We start from the raw sequence: 25,769 nt of genomic DNA, 5'->3' as shown, positions 1-25,769 counted from the left end.
ATCATCCTGTCACCATGTTATAGCCTCCTGTCACCATGTTATAACATCCTGTCACCATGTTATAACATCCTGTCACCATGTTATAGCCTCCTGTCACCATGTTATAACATCCTGTCACCATATTATAGCATCCTGTCACCATGTTATAGCCTCCTGTCACCATGTTATAGCCTCCTGTCACCATGTTATAGCCTCCTGTCACCATGTTATAGCCTCCTGTCACCATGTTACAGCCTCCTGTCACCATGTTATATCATCATGTCACCATGTTATAACATCCTGTCACCATGTTATAGCATCCTGTCACCATGTTATAGCCTCCTGTCACCATGTTATAGCATCCTGTCAGCCTATATCTATTGATCGCGAACTTAACCAACTTTCATCTACATTATGTATTTCCAAAACTGAAAAAAAAACTATTTCAGGCACCCTTACCCTAACCCTAACCCAAACATGCAGTGTATGACTTTTTGAACAGCAAAGAAAAGGAGTTCTATAAAAGTGACATTGCGGCCCTTAAATACCGCTGGCAAAAGTGTCTAGATAATGAAGGGGATTATGTTGAAAAACAATACAATATGTCCGGCAAAATTCAAATCTTTCAATATGAGGCTCACAACATATCAATCACCCTCGTTTCACTGTGTATACCCGTACACCGGAAATTTCTAACACCTAAGCGAAACTGCTGCGTGGACGCGGTCAAGCAAAGCTTTTCAATGTTATTTAAATTGTTTTATTATAGTATTTGCCTATTATATATTATATATGCCATAGACCCTCCGTAGGGGACATTTTCTTTCAAAACATGTCTGTTTAAGCTGTATTAAGTAGTGTATGGGATACGGTATTGCAGTTTATCGTAGAGTATCGTAGAGGAGTGGAAATTACAAGTCTAATTTTAATTAGATTGAATACTAGTCCCTCCTTATACTGGTTGTGTATGGAATACTGCGCTATCCCCAGTGGCTAATGAACAGTCGTCGAGGCCGCGGTGGCCGAGTGGTTAAGGTGTACCGACACTTTAACACTAGCCCTCCACCACTGGGTTGCGAGTTCGAAACCTACGTGGGGCAGTTGCCAGGTACTGACTGTAGGCCGGTGGTTTTTCTCCGGGTACTCCGGCTTTCCTCCACCTCCAAAACCTGGCACGTCCTTAAATGACCCTGGCTGTTAATAGGACGTTAAACAAACCAAACAAACCAAATAATGGACAGTCCAAATGCTCCTTACGCTTCTATAATAAAAGTGATTAATTAATACAGTATATATATAATTAATGTTTATATTCCTATGTCATCCATACGGATAACAACTCATGTATACTCAAATAATCATTTAATGGCAACATGTTATAGATATAATCACTTTAAAAATCATTACATATAAACATATTTTAAGTCTTTATACTCCTTCCCATCATATTCTTCTCGTGGTAGATAACTGAGCTGTCTATCGACTTTGACCCAAATCTAATAAAGCCAATCCCGCAAACAAACAACCAAAGCTTATTGTAATCTGTCTTAATGTATTTGTTCAATAACTTAAAAATGAGACTACACACCTAAATGGTCAAAGTAATAGTCAACCGAACCAGTGCTGACCCTGGTGGTTTGATCCGATCATACTTCGGTAATACCGTGCCTATATTTGAAAAGTTACTATTTTAAAAAACCAAGTATGTTGACATTGATACAATTATTTAACGGGCAAAATACCAAAGACTTAGAAAAATTGGCCAAATACATCAAAGTGGCAAATGTCAAAAGAGCTTCTTTAACATAGTTATGCTCTCCGAGTATATTGTCTCTGGCACGAATTTAGGTTTTTTGTGTGTTTTGTCTGATGTTGTCAATGTTATGTAAAATTTGTATATTACAATGTATGTACATGTATAGGATACTGATGAGTCGGAAGACTCAAAGTCAATAAAGAACTTGAACTTGAACCGTGCCTATTCGACCTTGGAGATTCGTTAATTGTAGTTTCTTGGAACATCTTTCCATATGTATCTATGCATCTTGCAGTATGATAATGTAGGCGGCATTATTCCAGTCATCCGATAAAAGATAGCGTTGATTTCCGAGGTGTGTGTATCTTACTTTTGTACTATAACTGTTTTTTTTTTTTGTAGTAGACAAATGCTGTGATGGAATTTATATCAATCCTACGTTATGTTTTTGTTGCAGAAATAAAACCCATCAGTGCCGCGATGAAATCATGATTTATCGTAATGTTTTCAGCTAGAAAACCGCTAAGATAGTATTACTGCTAAACTGTGTACGCTTACAGTGTATGCCATCTTACGTATCCAAGGGTTATCGATATGTACATCTTCCTTTGTAGAGACGCTTGTTATCTTATCGTCCCGTGAACAACCGAGGTCATTTTGAGGCGGGAATTCCCTGTAGTAGTTGGTGACTAACTCACTGAAAAACATACGAGAGACCCGTTGCATGCCACCAGAGCAATTAGCGTGAAGTGTCTTGCCATGGGTCACAGTCACTAGAGCACAGACCAACCCGTTTCTCATCTTTGTGTAGAGAGGAAAACAAAAATAAATTCATTGAGTGCTTAACTCTGGGATGTCAAAGGCGAATGTCTTCGCGTTAGTTAGGTTTTCATGTGCACCAAATGAAATTATCTCCATATTTCAAACAAAAAGAATGCATACGTATTGTGAAAAGTAAATTGCTCTCCTACATCTTTCAAAATATTGCGAAGTTCGCGTGACCAACATTTGTCACTGGGCTACCAGGTTTTGTTTTGACAGTTAAAAAAAGAAAACGAAGAGAACGTATTTTTGTTAAGAACATGTGTAATGTTTATCACAAAAACATATCTAAAATTGTCATAATCTATGATGATGTTTGTTCACAAAGGTATTCTTAATCAGAATATTGTAATTAGCGACAGAAAACGTTCACCAATTATCTTTGTGTATTTGAGCAGTAAAACTGGTCCTCTGACCCGTGTCAAAATAATCAAGTAGAATTGAATTAGAAATAGGAATGGAATCAAAGTAATACTACAACAAAATACACTCTAAACTGAGGTCTGACTCTTTTGTTATGGAACCCATTCCATATAGCCAACAGATAAATAATCAAATCTTAATCGCCTTCATGGTGTATATTATCGGCATTGGGTCGAGACAGCTGTACTGCCCGGATGGAATCTACCCTTGTCACGTGGGCAGAGCAGACTCTCCCGGTCACTTTATGTATGCAGACTGTCCGGATGGAATCTACCCTTGTCACGTGGGCAGAGCAGACTCTCCTCGGTCACTTTATGTAAGCAGTGATTTTCATTACTAACAATGCAAGAGAGCGGAAGGCTCGGCATGCTCTTGGTAGCATTTTTATGTCTGTTCTATGCAACACAAGGTTCACCATTAACGGACATACACAGCAAAGGTCAGTATCATATAATAATTGTATATGCTATAATTTGCCATTTAATTACATATTTTCTAGTTCTTTTCCGGATACTCCTGTTTGCTCCAACAGCAAGCCTAAGAAAGACCTTCCTTGAGCCAACAAGACTGAATTATATAATTTTTGATTTTTTTAAAAATATTTTTTTTTTATAATTAAATTTTAGTTTTCAATCTACATTGTACATCTTTAAACATTAGCTAAGAATAAAAACGACATGTTTACACCTTAGACTTTCCGAATAAGAAATATCATTATTTGAATATATTAAACAAACACAATCTTTGCTGAATCGGGTAGGGGCGAGATTAGGTCTGTAAATATACAATTTTTTATTCGTTTCATTACAATCTGGCATCTTGTTTTCAACATGAATCATTTAAAGATTGGATTTCTTCTTCTTTTTTCTCAATACCATGGGTGTGGTGAACTGAACTAGACGTTATGAAATTAAAGACAAATTCAAACGCTCATGTTAATCTCGCGAATTTCATTGACAAATAACGAACATCCCATTTTAAGGCCTCGTGCGTGCTATGCGAGAGTATCACCCAATGGTGAAAAATACAACAACCTGTTACTTTTCGATATAATCACGGCATCGGTAACTAAGATACTCTTTTTCTTTCACATGACAGTAGGCATACTGGTGAGCATTTAATGTTGATACGACCGTCGGTGTACACAATTACTCTAAAATAATAGTGTTACACTGTGTAAACCCTGTTTATGTAAAATACATGTATTCCGAAATCTTATGTGTATATATACAGTAATAACCCAGGTAGCTTTGATTTTAATGACAGCAACTGTACGGGCACTTGGCTGATTCAAGTGCTAACACATCAATGTATAGTTTCACTAGCGAGTGTAAATATTTGTACAAATCAATTTGTGTCCTGATATTGAGTTCGTGTCTTCTTAATAGCCTTGAGATGATATAAGATGCCTGTGTACAAATCAAAATCAAATGTTATGGATACTTTTGAGGTGAGATATGCATTTAATATTGTCCATTTCAATGACCGAATCAATATAAAATGAAGGACAGCCTCATATACTGCATACTACATATTATAAAATATTGACATGAATAGTCAAACCAGAATGACCTGTCGCGTTGACCTTTCCGTGGAAGTGGGTAGTTCCATTTGTGCACAGGTGTGTTAGCAAAACATATTGATTAAGAATACTACTGTGTCCAGCAGGGTGCTGTTTTGGACCATTCGTTTTTGTTACAATTTTATATTGACGACACTGGGATTGTATCATTTATTTTTGATGCATGGTTTACACATATTCAAGTAACTATATGTGATCAATTGTTCACATGTTAACAGTTTTGTCGCTAAATCTAGACCAATATAAATACAAATGATGCATCTGATGATAAGGTTTTTTACATTATATAAAGTATACAAAGCACCCCCCCCCCCCCCCCCCCCAAAAAAAAAACCCCAAATGACTATAGACTCGTCTGTAATTAATATGCTAATCAAAGTTCAACACGACAGGTAATTCTGGTCAGACTATAATGAAAAATATACAAGGCTGGAAGTTGTATAAGTATTATGTTAACGTATTATCATAAGTTAAGATCAATTATGTGCGGTGAGAGCCATGATAAAGTATTATGTTCGTAAAACAGTTTGTACATGTATATATATATACATGTAGATATATTTCCTACCGGAATAGGTTGGTACTATTCAACTCCCAATACATAACTTAAAATTAATGCGTTTTGGTTGGTTGACACGGTGAATTTCACGCGGCTCCGGAAGTGATGACACACACAAACGTAGTTCGCAATTGTTTTTGTTATAATTAAATTTTCATATGGAACTCTTCCAATGTATTGCTTTGAAGATAAATAAAACCCTTATTGTTTGTTAGGGTTTGTAATGAGGTACAATATTTCCACATATTTCTGAAATTGCCATACATGTATGTTGTATGATAACCTACGGCAGCGTATTAGGACCACTATCAAAAAAAAAAAAAAATCGTACGTACGGATTACTAATTCGTACGTACGATTTACTAATTCGTACGTACCATTTATTAATTCGTACGTACGATTTACTAATTCGTACGTACCATTTATTAATTCGTACGTACGGATTACTAATTCGTACGTACGATTTACTAATTTCATTTAATTTTTTTTTATAGTGGCCCTAATACGCTTCCGTAATAACCTGTGGCATTTCACTACAGGATAAATCCGTACGCCCCAACTGATATTGTGAAAGAAAAATCAAGCTGATTTTCTAAAAATAACTTCATCGAGTAGTAGGAGTATCATATAAAGCAGCCACATACTGTTGTGTAACACCCCCCCCCCCTCTCTCTCTCTCTCTCTCTCTCTCTCTCTCTCTCTCTCTCTCTCTCTCTCTCTCTCTCTCTATATATATATATATATTTACAGTTTATCTTTGATATCGCGTAATAATCCATAAGTTAATGATACAGTACCGAGGGGAAAATAATAATAGAAAAAAATTGTGGGAAAATGGTAAAAGTAAATGAATTCATGTAAATGAAAAATTAAAATACAATGCCATGATAATTCGTCCCCTTCTCACCGTATTTGCTAAGCGCCTCAATTCAGTTCGTCCTTATCAAACATATCCAATGGAAATTATGGCTTTCTACAAATATGAACAATTTTAGTAAATGGCATTATTTTCTTATTGCTTTTAAGATATGTCCCCAACTAGGTTTACGGATATTCCACGTTGACACGGAAATACTGATATGAGATACAACAATGGCTATAATGTACAAGATATATATCAAACAGTTAACACAATATTCACCTTAGGGCTAGCTTTCATGTTGAAGTATTTCGGTATACGTAATGAGTTTTTAAAACATATTGACGATAAAATCTGGCGATTAGGATATCCAAATGCAGGTTGTCGTGACTGACCGGGCCGAAACACTTTAATCGCATGAACAAAATGCCATCTATTAATTGACAACGATCAGGAAATTGTCCACCGTCTGATATTTAATCGCCAATTATTGATACATGAACTCGTGGTGCGAATATATCCTTGGGCTTGCTAAGCCGAAAAAAACCAGAACCGAAATAGCAACGGGTTCATGATTTTAAAAATAAAAACAGAAAAATAAAAGATCACAGTTTAAATTCAATTCTGTGTCATAAAGGTCTAATATTGGATGTTCCCCAACATAACTGAACTATTTCAAATATGAACTCAATAGTGTCCTATATTAAATATAGACAGTCATTTCTTTAAACAAAAACAAACATAGAATACAATTAACTGTACTATAAGATAGGAAGCGTTGGTTTGACGGCATCGCAATACAGGTTTGTTGATGTGCAGGATTTATCACCCCGTGAATAGCCAGGGTCATTTTGAAGCGGAGTTTCCTTGTAGTAGTTGCTGACTACCTCACTGAACAGCAGACGGGATGCACGTATCCAAAGCAATAAGGATAAAGTGTTTTGACCAAGGACACAACCACGACAGTACAGACTGGTCTGTTTCTTAGCCTCCCGAGAAACATAAACCAACACAGATAGGGAGCGTCGAATAGTTTTAATAGATTAGCGTAATTACACATTGGTCTATAGTTATAGAAATATGGAAATTATAACCAGCACCAGTTGTTGTTGTTTAAACAGCCATTATTTAACAGGTGTGACGGACATAGAGCTTGAGAATGTCATCCGTAAGGTGCTAAAGGAGAATCATGATGGCCACCAAAAGCGTAAAGAGCAAACAGCTGATACAGTAAGTAACGTGTAATTCCAAAACAATTAGTTCATGTAATTATAAGATATTAGATATAAATACAACATTTAAGAATATCGCATATATGAACAAAGAGATATTAAAAGTAAGTAAAATATTAAAAAAAATATCGAATGTATGTAAGAAATCATTGAATGTTTAGTACCATGACAAGTTGAGGTCGAAAACAACCAATGCGATATTCAGGGAATTATTGCTACTTTTCCCTTTTCTAAAGAATGGCAATGAACGAGAGATTGAAAGTATTATGGAACAGATCCTGAAGCAGAAACGAAAAAACCTACAAAAGCGTGATCATCCCAAAATTGAAAAAGTGAGTATTTTGTGTTTCCAAGACTATTTTGCTTGATATACCGAATGGTTTAATTGATAACATATTTATTATATTATTTAACTTCAATGACATTTGGGAATTCTGTTATCTTAAACTTCAGTCTTACAATCATTTTGTTAACTTCTACAACATTTAGAATCCATGTCATTTCATTGTGTTTAATAATTATGAGGATATCGATCTCTAACAATAAGTCAATCCATTATATGAAAGGCTTATACAAGCTTACTCCATACATATAGTTTTGTTTGTATAAGGTTGTTTCGTAATATAACCGGCCATGACATATGGCTATGTCACTAATGTTACAAGACGCATGTATGATAACACTGCTGTGACGTCATAAATTTATTACGTCACAGTTGATGTATCACGTCGCATGCTCTGTAAAGAAACACATACATCTACCATCCAAGTCGAAATTATCATGTCTTATATTGGAATTAATTTGATACTTTTTATCTACATTAAATAGATATGAGTTATGTGATGAACACGTTCTTACACCTTGTGATTATGTCATATGGAACTTTAAAAATCGTGCAATAATTTGATATGCCACCAGCCTAAAACCTGGTGGCATATTCACTCGTTGGAGTCATATAATAAATTCTGTATGACATAGCCATGGGCTTTTTAATTTTTTCATAGAAAGCTTATCGTTTTGATTATTTTAAGAATGACGATGATAAATTGAACAAGATTAACAGCGAGACCCTTTGTGAAAACGACAAGTGTCATAAGGTATGTTGTATGTTAATGCACTGTCTGTCTTAATATGTAAGCAGAGCGTCATAATTCTGTCATAGCATGCTAACATTATAATGATTATTACTTTGGTTGCTGACCAGTTTCAGGTTTAGATTGATTACATATACTCTGTACTACGACACTGTGATGATTACGATTTTCGATGTTTGAATATCGATTATATTTACGAAGCAGAGTCCCATATCGTTTTCAACTATAAGAGGTTTTACTTATGTATAGAATATATATAAAACTAATAAGTTAAATGTTTCAGGCTTACATTTGGATTAACTGAAAGTGATACCCTAGCTTCTTTGATTTTGAGTTAAATGTTTGGTATTTGTCTGATGCTCGATGTACATGTATTTTGTTGTATTATTGTATGTTTGATATTCATTAATATTATGATATATTTATAACCTTAAAAAGATTAAATTTCTCTGCATTTTTGTTCATGTTAATGTGCATGAAATAGATACGAGATCATCAAACTTTGCATTCCTTTTCTAGGCACGGGTTGATGATTTTAACCGAAACTTTATGAATGACGGTCATGAAAGGCAAAAGGTATGTACACGTTTGATGGATCACATCATATGGATACATTCAATTCTAATGTACATGTCAACACGTGAAGCCGACTATGTTGCAACTTTGTTTTAGGCGTCGTTTGGTCAATACGACGTTCAGGTATACACTGAATTTATACACAAGCACCATGTAGATATTAGCGGACGATATGAGTCTTTGGTAAACTATCCGATTCAGTGAAAAAACAAACTAATAAAGTCAATAGCAATGTCGGAAATTGTACAACAGTCAATAATGTGAGTAACAGCTCCAGATATTGGACCACAGTCTGTACAGTAAACTATAACTCCAGATATTGAACCACAGTCTGTACCGTAAACTATAACTCCAGATATTGAACCACAGTCTGTACCGTAAACTATAACTCCAGATATTGAACCACAGTCTGTACAGTAAACTATAACTCCAGATATTGAACCACAGTCTGTACCGTAAACTATAACTCCAGATATTGAACCACAGTCTGTACCGTAAACTATAACTCCAGATATTGAACCACAGTCTGTACCGTAAACTATAACTCCAGATATTGAACCACAGTCTGTACCGTAAACTATAACTCCAGATATTGAACCACAGTCTGTACAGTAAACTATAACTCCAGATATTGAACCACAGTCTGTACAGTAAACTATAACTCCAGATATTGAACCACAGTCTGTACAGTAAACTATAGCCCCAGGTATTGAATCACAGTCTGTACAGTAAACTATAACTCCAGATATTGAACCACAGTCTGTACAGTAAACTATAACTCTAGATATTGAACCACAGTCTGTACCGTAAACTATAACTCCAGATATTGAACCACAGTCTGTACAGTAAACTATAACTCCAGATATTGAACCACAGTCTGTACAGTAAACTATAACTCCAGATATTGAACCACAGTCTGTACAGTAAACTATAACTCCAGATATTGAACCACAGTCTGTACAGTAAACTATAACTCCAGATATTGAACCACAGTCTGTACAGTAAACTATAACTCCAGATATTGAACCACAGTCTGTACCGTAAACTATAACTCCAGATATTGAACCACAGTCTGTACAGTAAACTATAACTCCAGATATTGAACCACAGTCTGTACAGTAAACTATAACTCCAGATATTGAACCACAGTCTGTACAGTAAACTATAACTCCAGATATTGAATCACAGTCTGTACAGTAAACTATAACTCCAGATATTGAACCACAGTCTGTACAGTAAACTATAACTCCAGATATTGAACCACAGTCTGTACCGTAAACTATAACTCCAGATATTGAACCACAGTCTGTACCGTAAACTATAACTCCAGATATTGAACCACAGTCTGTACAGTAAACTATAACTCCAGGTATTGGACCACAGTCTGTACAGTAAACTATAACTCCAGATATTGAACCACAGTCTGTACAGTAAACTATAACTCCAGATATTGAACCACAGTCTGTACCGTAAACTATAACTCCAGATATTGAACCACAGTCTGTACAGTAAACTATAACTCCAGATATTGAACCACGGTCTGTTCAGTAAACTATAACCCGAGATATTGAACCACAGTCTGTACAGTAAACTATAACTCCAGATATTGAACCACAGTCTGTACAGTAAACTATAACTCCAGATATTGAACCACGGTCTGTACAGTAAACTATAACTCCAGATATTGAACCACGGTCTGTACAGTAAACTATAACCCGAGATATTGAACCACAGTCTGTACAGTAAACTATAACTCCAGGTATTGAACCACAGTCCGTACAGTAAACTATAACTCCAGATATTGAACCACAGTCTGTACAGTAAACTATAACTCCAGATATTGAACCACAGTCTGTACCGTAAACTATAACTCCAGATATTGAACCACAGTCTATACAGTAAACTATAACTCCAGGTATTGAACCACAGTCTATACAGTAAACTATAACTCCAGATATTGAACCACAGTCTGTACCGTAAACTATAACTCCAGATATTGAACCACAGTCTGTACAGTAAACTATAACTCCAGATATTGAACCACAGTCTGTACCGTAAACTATAACTCCAGATATTGAACCACAGTCTGTACAGTAAACTATAACTCCACATATTGAACTAAAGTCTATAAAGTAAGTAACAATTACAAAAAATGGTGCATTGCTCCTTAAAAAAGCCCAAACAAAAAAAACAAAAAATCATGTTGTTCATATTGACTCAGTATCACTTAATTGAGCAAGTGTTTATACCCGAAATGTTTCCCCTAATTTCTCCACATACTAATTTAAATGATTAATGGATCAAGGACATTTTGAGCTATATTATCTTAGTGATAAATTGGCGCTTCTACATTATAAACTACGTAAATAGTATATAAAAAGTAACATAATAAAAGTTATAAATCACCGCAAAGTTTCTCGCGCAAAAACCGTTTAAATAAGGTTTCTGCTAAATATGTACGCTAAAGTGTATAGTGGTGGTCGGGTGGCATACTGGTAACACACTTGCCTTTCACCTATGCGGCCGTGGTTCGACTCCCTGATTGGACATGAAAAAAATATAGGGGTCACCTGCCCGATCACTGGGGTTTTCTCCGGGTGCGGTACTCGGGTTTCCTCCCACAGTAAGAGCCCTCACGCGCTTCCGTCCAGCCAACAAAAACGATTGATATAAGTTGATCATAACTTGTTTAGCAATTAATGTAAAATAAACAAAAGTTTACATTTTTATGATTTATGATAATTTGATGTCAGTTAAATGTTTATTGCATCTTTCTTCATTGTACAATACACAGCCAAAGAGAAAAGGAGGAAACAAAAGGTACATTGATACATCTGGGAATGGACTATGGCCTAATGGAATCGTCCCTTACGACTCAAGTCAGCTGAGTATGTATATATACATAGATTTTGAAATTTGATTTTAAAGTATACAGTTTGTACAATTCATAACAAACATGCATATGTCGCCTTCGAAACAATATACATTAATGTAAATAAAGAATATTTAAGCATTCAACTGTTACCAGATGCTAGTATACAGTCGACATGGATACAATTTGGGTGACAGATAAATAAGATGTCGCCCGTTAATTTATCTGTCACCCAAATTTTATTCATATTGACTTTATACTAGCATCTGGAAACAGTTCAATGCTTATATCTACATTCATTATTTTGTGACTGAAGCAAGAATGCCTTTGAATTTCCCGCTTATCGTATAAATGACGTTAGCAAGCTCGTTTTTCTGCGCATTGATATATACCGTTATCAATTAGAAGTGATGCGGCGTTGACGGACATTACGCCGGGTAGATTTGATTGTTCCCACGGATACGCTTATTTTCTATCGACTGAATTTACGATGTTTTTAATACCCTTATTCCTACACTGACCAATTCACTGGGGATTGTAGTTTACAGTCACATAACTACAATTTGGTTTACTAACGATATATATATAGGCAAATCAACACAGGTTGTTAAAAATGTATTGAACATTTTAAGCATTTCATAATTTGTATCGCCATCATTGAAAATTCGACAAATTTTATTATTTGCACCGCGTTATTTTCTTTTATTTAAACATAACGTTTTCTTCTGAAGAACATCAGGATGTTGGAACCATAGCTATTTTGAGTCATGCCTTCATTAGGACATCGACCTATTTATACCTGTTGTTGGAATACATAGTTGTGTATTACATTGTTTTCTTTCTCCCCGATGTAATCCCACTATATAATATATATCTGACCTAGATCTACATGATGGTTGTCATCGATAAAGCTGAAGATGTTTACCCTACCGGAATATCTCTTCGTAAAACAGCCACAAATTAACAACCAAAATTAAAACTCATTATAATGAAAGAGTATACAATAAACTACTAATTGGTTATCGGAGCTATTAGTATGAAAGCCTCATAATTCATTTGAATTTGTCTTTAAGCCAATTATTTCCAATCGAGTACGGATGCTGACATCACCCAAAGTGGAATACCCGGATTTTTATTGGATGCCGTTGAACTGTTCAAGGAAAAAACATGTCTGGAATGGAGGCAAAGAGCATCAGGGGATGGAAACGAATACGTGAAAATCACCGGAAGTAACACAGGAGGGTACAGACGCTAATAAATCACAAAGCCTATGATTGAAAAAAAGAACGCCAACACATTACTGTATTTGAAGCACTTCGTCCATTTTGGACCCCAGTCAGTCCTATTCAGAACCTCTTCTGAATAAAATATGTTTATGTTATCATTAAAAGAGTGAATGAGCTTTGTATGTGTTCTATTTTTTAAAAATGGAAAACTTCAGAAAGTTTAATCCAGAATGAATTGTAAACTCAAATATAAATTTATCTTTCTCATTTTGCATCCATACCAATGTAAATGAATATATAAAATGTTTAATCAATCACACGTAACCTATATTAGGGTGTTGTTCCACGTTTGTTGTTTCCTTGATTACAGGTGTTCCGCAGGTGTGGGGAGATACTCGGGGACATCAACACCAATACATTTAAACTTACACGTTTCCGGAGGCTGTAATTTTGTAAGTATACTACAAACACACAGAAATAGTTGTTTTTATTGGTGAATATCTACCTATATCTATCTTACATAGGTAGAAAACATATGTAAGATTACATTGGGTGGTTTATTTATTTTAGGATGTCAAGATATACGTATTTGTGTATAGTCATTGGTCAAAAGACCCACAAGTGATTAAGTGAATATCACATTTAGATATAATGCATTCATCTTCAGTACTGTATAGTTGTTTATATTCGCGGGAATTTAATTTCGCTTTTCGTGCCCATTAGATATAGTGTGAAAATAAATACCCAGCAAAAATGTATATAACAATTACACAGCAAATACCGAACAATAGACCCGAAATAATACAGCTGTTTGGTCCATGTAAGACTTCTTAGTGATGCTAGAGACATCATACAGCTGGTTTGTCCATGTAGGACTCCTCAGTGATGCTAGGGACACCATACAGCTGTTTTGTCCATCTAGGACTCCTCAGTGATGCTAGGGACACCATACAGCTGTATCTAGCATTGACATTACATAGATGCAAGACAATAGTGCCGTGTCGTCATTGTGTTATTTCCGTGATATCATGAATTGCTGAGGACGTGCAAAGAACACATGTCGCTTGTCTCAACCCTAGATTGAGATAAACAATCTTACACAGGAAATGTTGTGGATATCCCTGTCCACGGTTAGAGAATGATAGAATCTCTTCCTTGGGGTGAGACAGGTTAATACCAACATGGGAATGAGGATTCTCAAGTTGCCAGACACGAGGCTTACCCCATCCAAGATAAAGTGTGGATACACATATAATGGGTAAAAATTGTCATACATGTTCTATTGAAGAATATATCTCTGAGGGATATGCGTTGTTTCTCATTACTTAAGCCTATTAGAAATTGTTCTGTCGCTTACAACTTCATAACATATATCTGAAGGCCAAACGACCACATGGACTTTTTCAGAGCACCCCAGATTCCTTCAAAAGTAAGACCTCTCGCACTCTTCCATACAGGCAAATTTGAGAGTTCGATATATGTTGATATGACATGTATGGTTTTTAAATAGATATAATTTACATCTCTAAGATATTATTGGAATATCAAGTCACAGAATTAACGCCTTATATCACGTGATTAGTGGTATTGATGATATTTTGTTGTAATTCTTTCAGCTGTACGTCGTGTTGCACGAGTTCATGCATGTCATAGATGGTACACACGAACAACAGCGTCGAGACCGCGACGAAGCACTCACAATGATTTGGAGCAAACTTCAGCCAGATGCTGCCTCGAACTATATAACAGAAAAAGATGACACATTTTCTTCCTCCGCCACTGAATTTAGTTTGGCATCCGTCTTAATGTATTCTAGATTTGTGAGTGACTTATTTACTAAATGTTAATGTATAAGATCTTAATGAGTTTTCATTTTACACGAGATTTTACGAACCGAGTCTTCAAACAAAAGTAAGTGCAGAAAATTCGTTGAAAATATGTCCATTTTCAAATCAATTTGTTTTCACGCTAACGCTCAGTGTCAACGCGACGTAAATTGTATATCCCTTTTGTCCCTGTCGAACGTATTTGCGATATATTCAAAAGTGTTGGAAACATTTGACAATATATTATCTTCCTCATCGACCGCTTTACTTGATCTTACGACACAAAAGAAAAGTTGGTTGCAGTAAGAAATTTCTTTTCTCTCATATCTCGCCATGTTGGATAGAGTTTGCCCATGTAAGATAGCTATGTAAGATGAATCTATCTTACATGGGCAAACTCTATCCAACATGGCGAGATATGAGAGAAATCTCTTTCTCTCTCATACAACTACCAAATTTCTGCCGAAAGTGTCCCTCAGCCATCCATTTTTTTCAATTTTAATTTTTTTTATTTGACATTTTTACTAAAAATACTGATAATATTCTGAAAGATCATACCCGATTTTGGCAAACACAGTTTGCGTACAAATTTCATTCCTTTTAAGGTTAAGTGATGAACGAATGAACAATTCGCCTATACAAATTGTCGTAACTTGACCGACTTTTACGTGGCCGTGATCAAATTGTCTTACATTGTAAGGCTATGTAAAATTGGATAACTCTTTTCAGCGTTGGATTTTTCAAAGTATTGTTGATAGAACTTTTTCTCGGATGTTGACAATTTGATCACGAGTTATGATTACTTACTTGATTTCATCACTAATTGATTATTTCAGATATTTGCTGTAACTAGTGGGCAAGAGACAATGTCAATTAAAGACAAGGATTTGAAATTCCTGACCGAAGATACAAAAAACACATTTTCTTTTTACGATCGAGAAGCTATCACAAATGTCTACCAATGTGGAAAAGGTGAGTTTAATATCAGATCGACATCAACATAAAACATAACTGTATGTTTTCTTCGTTACCAGTGAAGCCCAGGGAATTAAAAATATTGACTGATACATTAGAAGGTAAGAGTGTTGTTTTCAAAGGTTCAAATTTGAGCGGTTTTATTGAAAGTACAAAGGGTTTTCGTTTTAAACTTATTACATGCAAAAAGAATGAAAGGGATCGTTATTGTATTTATTTCGTTTTTTTTTTCAATATATATTCTCACGTTTTTAATATGTTTAACAAAAATCCAAAACAACATGTTGAAATTAAAAAACAACAACTTTGCATTAACATTTGAAAATTATAGCGTCGACATATAATCGTAAAATATTCCAAAGCGTAAAAACCAATTTGTATGAAATGTTCAGTTATTCAACATCATCAGCACAGATACGCAGTCGACCATACCGAAAATATTGCATAAAAAAAATTCTGACAAACATGTGATGAAAAAACCCACCAAGACAGCAGAGAAGACAAAATGCGTGTCAGAAAATATGTTTTGTCTTATCAATAAGGAACACATGAATTTTTGCACATTTTTAAATAATTTGTATTTTCTATAGCATACACAGCAAACATATCTTGCCTATTGAGTCAGAATGATGGTTTCGTTATTATGACGATATTCTCGGTTGTTTTCAAATATTAAGTTTCATCACGACTGACATTCGCAATTTGTTGATTTAATGTAACACCAACAAGACGATTCTATGTTCATCCATTGCTGTATATATATATTGTATGCTCTATGTATGTATTTTCCATGTCTTTGAAGATTGTACCAGCACTGTTTGTCATAACGGAGGATTTGCTACCAAAACTGTTAATAACCCAGTGTGTACGTGTGTGTGCCCAGAACATCTCAATGGAGCTTCTTGTGAAGGACTTACAGGCAGCGGTAAGCTAAGGATTTTACTGAAGTATGATTAGTCGTCTGGGATAAAATAACGCTATATGAATTTCGTAGCTTCGTTTTGTATGTTGTCTTCAACAGCATTTTATTTTTAAATATGATAACCGCTTCTTCATTTTATAGTTAAAGATGATTCCCTAACCAATATTTTCTATTTAAATATGATAACATCCTCTACGTTAAAAGTAGCTTAATATGACACCCTCATCAATATTTTCTATATTTTTGTACGAAAAACTTTTTTATTTTTATAGTCAGTCTAACCTCCGTTAAAGTTTTATGTTAGAACATGTTGCTCTCCGCTATATTTTGTATCTTAATATGTTCTCACCTCTGTTTTTTTTTTTTTTTTTTTTACATTTTAATACAATATCCTAACCCATACTTTGTTTTTTAATGACATATCATCATAATGTAATTATTCTCAGGAACATGCAGTAGAACCATCACTTTAGGGGAAAGTGGATCCGATACCATAGCAACAACAAACCAACCATACACTACTGGTCGAAAATGTGTTTATTTGATCAAGGTAAACAACACTGCCTTCCATAAACTACATGTAAACACTCTTTTGACTTGTTGAAGTTTTTAAAGTGCATCATTAAGAGCTAGTGAGGCTACAAAATTCCCGACATTCAATTTTTCTGAAATTTTGGTTATTTGCTCAGGAGATAATTATGTATCACTGCCTAAATGAAGAAAAACTTTGTGTGGTTGATTTTTTTTTTAGACCCCCCTTTAGACCCCCTATAAGTATATACCTCTGGTCCTCTTTGTGGACAAAACCCAAATGCACCTAATGCATTTAAAATGGCAACAAGTTCAATGTTTTTACTTTTGAATATAAAATAAATGCTTCTGTATCTTGATTAACCTCTAGTGAATGTATATATCACATTTTATTATGTATTGGATGCTTATTATAAAAATAATAGCATGTGAAGCCGCAGATTTCGTTATCATGATTCTATTTTATATGGTCATTTTTATGATTATTTCTGATTTCAAAATTTTTTGTAAAATAATTGTGTCATTTAATTTTCTCAAAAAACTAACAGGATATGTCATCAATTTTACTGCATAGCCATGATTTTTTACGGAAACTTTCTATGGTCAGTTTTTGAAATATGTGACATTTTCTTACCCCACCCCCCCTAAATACTTCACTCCAATTTTGGTACATCTGTCTATTCTATGACGTCATATACTGGAAACATCAGTACACAGGGATCATTTTGGTTTATCAAATTGATGGGCCATTAAATTTAGCTGATTTTCAAGAAAACTAATATCATGTGTGGGTCATTACATAAGAAAATTTAAAGATTTTTCCTAATCATGTGGGCCATTCAGTAAATTTGATGGCCAATGGCCCCATATGGCCCCCTCCAAAATGAACCCCGAGTACATAATTTAAATGTTTCAGTACATTGTATATATTACTAAATGCACACATTACCAAAATATAGGGTACAGTTGTTGCGGCAGTAGCGGATCACTTTGCATACAATCGCTGCACACGATTTTACGTGTTGTTTTTTTGATAGGTGTTGTATATCTCCAGAAAGCAAATTTAATTACCTTTCTTGTGATACCAAAAGATCTGAATAGAATTGAACATACGAAATGAAACAAGCAAAACAAGACCTACCGAATTGTCGGCTATAGCGGATCAGTACGTCTATAACGGATCACGTCCCCTTGCGGGCCCCTGGTGACGAGTGAAGTTTGCTGGGATGTCTCAAAACGCAATTTTCGGATGCCAATAGACCCCGTCTAATATTAAATCGAAGCTTTTGTTCTGAATATACTAAACAGTAGGAGCATAACAACTCAAAAAGATGGCTCTTTACAACTAACAACTTTAACGTCATTTCCCAGGACGATTTAGCGTTATTCAACTTTATGTCGACGACGTTACCGATGTTAACGTTAGATATATTTTATGGGGAATACCATTTTATAGCTGTAGTAGATGTATCTTTACGATATCGGTAATGTGTATTCCATCTCAACAAGTCAAAATTGTAAGCAGGAAACACTGATTGTATCTTTTATCCAAATTAAATACAGGGAAATTGAGTGTCATCCGTGGAAAAAATACCGAGCCGTACATGACGGATAGTCTAGTCGTTAGACTGTTCTATTATCAATTTTCTTACGTTTTCCTGTTTAACTCTGCGAATGAAAACAAAGTGATATAATAATTACAAATCGGCATAGAGTTTCTTTCACATTTTAGAATAGAAATTAAAATTTAGTTCACATGAAACTAAGAATTTTATAGGCCTGTTTTTTTTTTATACTCGAACATGTTTATGGTTTGAAATAACCTATAACATGTTTAAGCTATTAAACATAAACATGTTCAAGGGTTTTAAAAAACGCATTGGTTGAATAAAATGGTGTTAAAACAACAACTTAACTAGCTACAATATTTGCATATATAAAGTTCTGTAGCTAATATCAAGAGATATTGCATGTTTAAGATTTTTAAAAATTAGCAATGAAATCATTAAGTAAGAATATTTTAAAGAGCATTTAGTGACTTCACATTTCGGGCAACATGCTTATATTTATCTATTTTTGGAAAATTAAGTAGCGGAAAAGTATGTAAAAATATCAGATGAATGAGCTAACAATTGTCTAGTCTACTAGTGTATGGAATTTCAAGAAAATACATTTAAAAACGAAGTCATAAAAATTTATTGAAAAATTTTCAAAATGCATGAAATATAAAGTGAAAATATGACGTGACCGAATACTTTTGGCACATTACTGTAACTTGAACATATATATACTGTCTGAAAAATGAGATGTATCATGTACAAAGAGAACAACAGCATTTTTCAGAAATGTTTTAATATAATGAAATCATGCCGAAGTGATACTCCATATCAACTTCATTTAAATGCTCTGTTACTGTCATCGTTGCAAACAAACCCTGGAGAACATGAAGGTCCTATCAGACCAAAGGGTTATTATGAAGAAATCAACAATCTTTAGTCTTTGTCCGACTTTCAGTTTCACTTGCGTTTAGAGAAATCAACGTTTGAAAGTCTCCTCCCTCGCCTGTCAGCTCTACAGCTTGCAGCAGCACTTGCTCCACCATCTTGAATCGATCTCAAACATGCTTTTAATCGGGGTTGAGGAACTCTTTAACCATTTAACCGAGTGGTTAAAACTAAGCCATAAAAAACGCTTAACCATAAAAGTGTTTTAAACCTTAAAACATGTTAGAGTATAAAAAAAACAGCCCTTATATATTTTCATTCCAGTTTGAATTCTATACCTTTAATTTTTTTTATTGCTGTTAATTTTCATCACAGACAGCATTGTTATATAGGCCTCTCTTTTCAATAAACTACTACAGTATCTTTAAAATAAAAAAAATAATAAAGAGCAGAACATGTTGAATTGAAATATCCACCGAATACATTTGTATAATGTATTGTTTACGACACTAGTGAGAGTAATAATTTATAAACTAAACTTAGGCATTGTAGATATTTTCATTTATTCTTTAATACAGAGCTGCATACACTCTTCTGTCATCTCTGGAAAAAAAATGTTGCAAAACTTGTATGTATTAGTATACCATGTTTAAATGTTATGGACTTTGGCACATGTTTTTATTGATTAGTCCATTTAACCTAGTCAGTTTCATTTGGATTTTTAGCGAACAGGGGTATCTAACGTTTAAAAAACCTAATTATAATAGTTTTTCTTCGTTTAAACTTTAAAAGTTTAACACGACACCCTGAACAATTATTGCACTGACTGAAACAATTTTGAGACGACCCCTGGATCAGCTGCGTCACAGCTCTACGTCACCTCAGACTGACTTGGTTCAGTGTGACAGTGACAGCTAATGGGGCATTGCGATTTATGGTACTTTATTAGTTTTGGTCTACATAGAGTGTAGTGTAATTAGCTTGGATGAACACCACTTGGAATTTCTTATTCAGCATGCAATATTGGACCGCTAACACAGTAATCGGCGAGTGATCACATTACAAATGACTGTATCCGTGAGAGCGTCTGCTCTGTCAGCAGAACGACATGATGAAGCTGATACAATAAGTACCTATACCAATTGCAAGTTATGCATCTGATTTTGTGCAAGTGAATGAATAATTAATTCAACGACCATTTGGGATTGTAATTGACAGACTGGACGATTCAAGGAAGGCTACGGTAGACTCTTCTCATTCGAAAGTGGCCTATGTTTACAAGCTATTTTAGTGTCAACACATGGCATCAGCTAGGGGCGACATGAGGGGAAATTAGTACACAGTAAAATTATTATTTGATCAATTGTACTGCTCCTCTGATAATGGTGACCATTCGAAATTCGAAATAGCGAATGCACATGTACGAGTAGTATGCAAATACATACGCGTGCGCAAATAAAACAGTGATCCGCTTTAGCCGATGATCCGCTACTGCCGTAACAACTGTTATTGGGTGTTATGAAAAAAGCCAACAACATAATTCAAATATAATTCAGTTATTTAATGAATAAACTTAAAATAGCATCAATAATTGAGATTACTTTAAAATGCGCCCCCCTTTTAGATCTTCGGGAAGTCCTACCCCCATGGCCAACAGCAAACAGACCTCTATCCTTCCGGGAAGAATCCATGTTGTCGTCTGCATCTGACAGCTGCATCATCCGGATGACAGCTGTATGTTATTGTCTACGTTATAAATACGCTTGACATCGAAGCGAATTTAAGCGTTTAGATGAAACCCACAAAAGAAATAATCTAGAGGAGTTCCGAATGTAAAGAGTTATCGTTCCTGATTCTCGGATACTAGCTACAACGTCCTTAAATAACTTTGCAATTTCTGGAAGATTACTACTTTGTCAGGAAAAATGAAAATAACCCACATTATAAATATATATTATAAATTAGGCCAAACTCCAAGATCTGACACTGGTTCCATTGACGTTCTTTAATATAAGGAGTCACTTCAAACCTTCCATATAGAAGCATTATTTGATTTAAGAAAAACATTTTATTTAAGGAACTATCCCTCAATTCCTTGATTATTTCTAAAAAAAGAATGTCTTTTGTTTAACGAATTAAGGTAGTGGGAATAAAAAGAAACGCACATTCGGTTTTTCTACACGTGTTCTAAATCTAATTCAATTTCACACTGAGCTACATCCGTGCACTGTGAAAATGTTTTACATTTAAAATTCAGCGGACCGTGATCCCGCTCGTCGCTGCATACTTGATGCAGATTTTTTCAAGAAAGCGTGTATCCAGGGTACTCCATATGTGCCGATAAATCATTACAAATGTAACACTGGAGCAGTACAGATCAGTTACACAACATTTCTTTTCGAAGCGACTGTAAAGAGAAATGCCGCGATTGAGTGAAGTCGACAGGGGTAGGGCCATTGCTCTGATAATGCAGGGACATTCACATGTAGCCATGTAATATGGTGCACATGAGACAACGATATCATATAACGTTGCTCAACTCCCACAGCCCCTTATTCAGGAGTGGAATAATATCCCTCAAAGGGCAATAAACACCTTGATGGGGTCAATGTTATGGAGAGTAAGAACATCGACTGATGCCAGGGTGGTCACACACGCTACTGATTTTGATGCGGAAACGGCGTCGGGTACCCTTGTTTTAACGATATTCACGCAAACATCGTCTGTGATAGGGCAACAAAAATCATCAAAATATATTCAGTAATGAAGAAATAATTAAGAAACCCACACCGTGAACACATAATCAAAGAATCGTGTGAAATAATAACTATCGAAAATAAACGTTTCTTTCTTTAATTAACTCGAAACAACAATTTGAAACTGTATCTCAAGTCGCTTGATCACTAATTGCTATAATTATGAATGTGTATGTTCTTTTCTTTCATTTGGTATTTGGTATTCGAGAGAATGTAATTCAAAAGAACTTTACTTATTGTTCTAAACCTTTGAAAAATCAAATTAATTTTATAGCCGAATGCTTGTAATTTATTTTGTTATCGTTCTTGGATATCTTCTTATATACGTTTGATAGGGCTATTTCAAAACATATTCATTATGCATTGTGTTCCATATCTTATAACGTCTAACAAAAAACACTCGTACCTTATAGGGGATTGGAAACCTTAACTTGTGAATTCCAAATCCGGAGTCAATATTTTCCTCAAAACAATAAGCATACTACGTCATATATATCAATATATGTTGACCATCAGGATAATTAATTGTGCTTAATAGTGTCACATTTCTGTTGTAATTTAGGCGTCTGCTGGCTCCAGGATAAGGTTCGATCTAAACAATATGGATATAGCAAAAGATAGTTCAACTTGCATTGATACACTGGAAATACGATATAACCTTATTGGAGAGCCGGGCCCTGAGTGAGTAGAACAATTTAAAGCTTGGAACTGTTAAAAATATCCGGAATATAATTGGAACTGTTAAGAATATCCGGTGTATCATTGGAACTGTTAAGAATATCCGGAATATAATTGGAACTGTTAGGAATATCCGGAATATTATTGGAACTGTTAGGAATATCCGGTATATTATTGGAACTGTTAAGAATATCCGGAATATAATTGGAACTGTTAAGAATATCCGGAATATCATTGGAACAGTTAAGAATATCCGGAATATAAATGGAACTGTTAGGAATATCCGGAATATCATTGGAACTGTTAAGAATATCCGGAATATAATTGGAACTGTTAAGAATATCCAGTATACATTGTATAATTGGAACAGTTACGAATATGCGGTATATAATTAAACCCATATTTTCAACTATTCTGATACTTTCTAAATTCCCGGGATTTGGACATATACCAGATATATATATTTCTCTCATATCTCGCCATGTTGGATAGAGTTTGCCCATGTAAGATAGCTATGTAAGATAAATCTATCTTACATAGCATTTCACGCGCGCGGATTAATCTGCGTTCAAGGGGACAACTCTCACAACGTCGTCTGCTTGTGTTCACATCCGACAGTCCTTATCGTCGGTGTCGGTTTTGAAACGTTGGACTTAACTATAAAAATACATACATTCTTAGATAAATCTATATCATATCAGCAGTAAATCACTAATAGGGCTACACGGTTAAACGATTAGACATTTCATCTGAGCGAACACTGTAACAAACAGTTAGACTACGCCTACAGGCCTGTTGTAACAGTATTAAAAACATGTAAACACACACAATCACCTGGCAATGACAGGAAGTAAAATAAAAGCCATACATAAAAAAATATAAAAAAGAAAATGTCAAACGTCACAACTTATGAAATGGTTCCGTTTGCGTCAGCAGGGGGCCCTGGAATTTGTTTACTCTACTGTACTGTCAGTAACTGTTAGGCCTACTCAGTAACCTGTGTATTTGGAAGTTGGGCTCTTAAATGAACGAACATTCGGTAAAAATGACACCCCTCGATGTTCATATAAAAATATTTATTTTAATTGTAACTCAGAGTCTATATTTGTGTAGAGTAACCATGAAAACTAACTGCCATCCTAGCCTTTCAATAGGATACTCGTTAGCCTATCGACTGACCTACCTCCGTCATTCCATCAAGACAACCGGTTAAACACATATAATCCTATGTCACAGAAAAGATCGAATACTCGTATAGAGTCACTGTTCGCTGGTTCACACACGAAGTTGCCAAAATCACAGTGAATTTAAAATTACCAGCCACGAAACATCGCCGCGTCATGGCGATCGAGATCGACATCACTCTCAATATCCTTGAACTATGAATGGAATTCCAATGACAGTCGTGACGTCATGCAGTGACGTAGTATTTTATAAAAAAAAAATTTGACTTGACATTTAAAAGTACAGTGTGTTCTGTGAAATGATTAAATATGTCGAGGTGCAAATCAAATTATATGTGAAGTTGGAAAACTCATTTCAGCGTTGGCTTTCAGTATTGTTGATAGAACTTCTTTTTCTCGGATGTTGACAATTTGATCACGGCCACGTAAAAGTCGGTCAAGTTACGGTAATATTTATCGGCGAATTGTTCATTCGTTCATCACTTAACCACAAAATGAATGAAATTTGTGTGCAAACATAGTTTGCCAAAATAGGGTATGATCTTTCAGAATATTACAAGTATATTTAGTAAAAACGTCAAATAATGAAATTAAAAAATTGAAGAAAATGGATGGCTGAGGGACACTTTCGCCAGAAATTCGGTAATGATATGAGAGAAAAAGACTCTTTCATTATGTGTGCATGTAGGATAGGGATATTCCACCCTCGGGATCACAAAATGTGGTAAAACTCTCGGCAAGCCTCGGGTTTTACCACATTTTGTGACCCCTCGGGTGGAATATCCCTATCCTACATAGGATATATATTATAAGACTCTTTCATATGTGTATATGTAGGATAGGGATATTCCACCCGAGGGGTCACAAAATGTGGTAAAACTCTCGGCAAGCCTCGGGTTTTACCACATTTTGTGACCCCTCGGGTGGAATATCCCTATCCTACATATACACATATGAAAGAGTCTTATAATATATATAACTTCTTGATGTGAGGTGGGGAAGCGGTTGTTCAGGCAATGTGATTTTCTAAGCCAAATAAAAGGAAATAATACCGTTTTGGTTTTGGTATATGTGGCAGTGTGTCACCCTAATGTCACATATTGAATAGTATAACCGACGCGTAACATTTCCATTGTTTGTGATAATCACATGTGTTTATTTATTTGTCATTATAAGGGCTCTCTCTAAACACGTGTATGATGATTTATAGTGTTATAACCAGTAACATAATAGGATTGTGTTAAGGTTTATGTTACTACGACTACATCTACCATACCAGTTGTTTGTGACTTATGACTAGGTCTTTAAAACCTCTTTTTTTCTGTGTGTTTATTATACTACACTACGAATTAGTCTGCAATGTGTTTATTTGATTTTATTAATATACATGTACAAAATGTGTAGCTACTTCCAAAATGTTTAAACACGTTAAGTGATATAATTCCCGAAACATGATTCCCAACACCAATAGAG

The 25,769-nt window shown here is 35.0% G+C and overlaps 1 protein-coding gene across 1 annotated transcript in view; it reads left to right on the top strand.

Annotated features, from left to right (window-relative positions):
* The first annotated feature begins 3,280 nt into the window (after positions 1-3,280).
* Positions 3,281-25,769, top strand: part of LOC117316799 (neurogenic locus notch homolog protein 1-like) — a 48,386-nt gene continuing 25,897 nt past the window's right edge. Inside the window, exons 1-13 of the mRNA XM_033871573.1 lie at positions 3,281-3,419; positions 7,116-7,210; positions 7,449-7,544; positions 8,244-8,309; positions 8,826-8,882; positions 11,677-11,770; positions 12,828-12,996; positions 13,351-13,432; positions 14,597-14,800; positions 15,643-15,778; positions 16,584-16,706; positions 17,150-17,253; positions 22,997-23,115. Of these exons, the coding sequence (XP_033727464.1) occupies positions 3,323-3,419; positions 7,116-7,210; positions 7,449-7,544; positions 8,244-8,309; positions 8,826-8,882; positions 11,677-11,770; positions 12,828-12,996; positions 13,351-13,432; positions 14,597-14,800; positions 15,643-15,778; positions 16,584-16,706; positions 17,150-17,253; positions 22,997-23,115 (1,442 nt within the window). The 5' untranslated portion in view covers positions 3,281-3,322. The remainder of the gene's footprint in view (positions 3,420-7,115; positions 7,211-7,448; positions 7,545-8,243; positions 8,310-8,825; positions 8,883-11,676; positions 11,771-12,827; positions 12,997-13,350; positions 13,433-14,596; positions 14,801-15,642; positions 15,779-16,583; positions 16,707-17,149; positions 17,254-22,996; positions 23,116-25,769) is intronic.

The sequence above is a fragment of the Pecten maximus genome, chromosome 18 (genome assembly GCF_902652985.1).
Source record: "Pecten maximus chromosome 18, xPecMax1.1, whole genome shotgun sequence".
NCBI lineage: Eukaryota > Metazoa > Mollusca > Bivalvia > Pectinida > Pectinidae > Pecten > Pecten maximus.
Note: the sequence above shows the minus strand (reverse complement) of the source record. Positions and strands in the feature narration are given on the sequence as shown.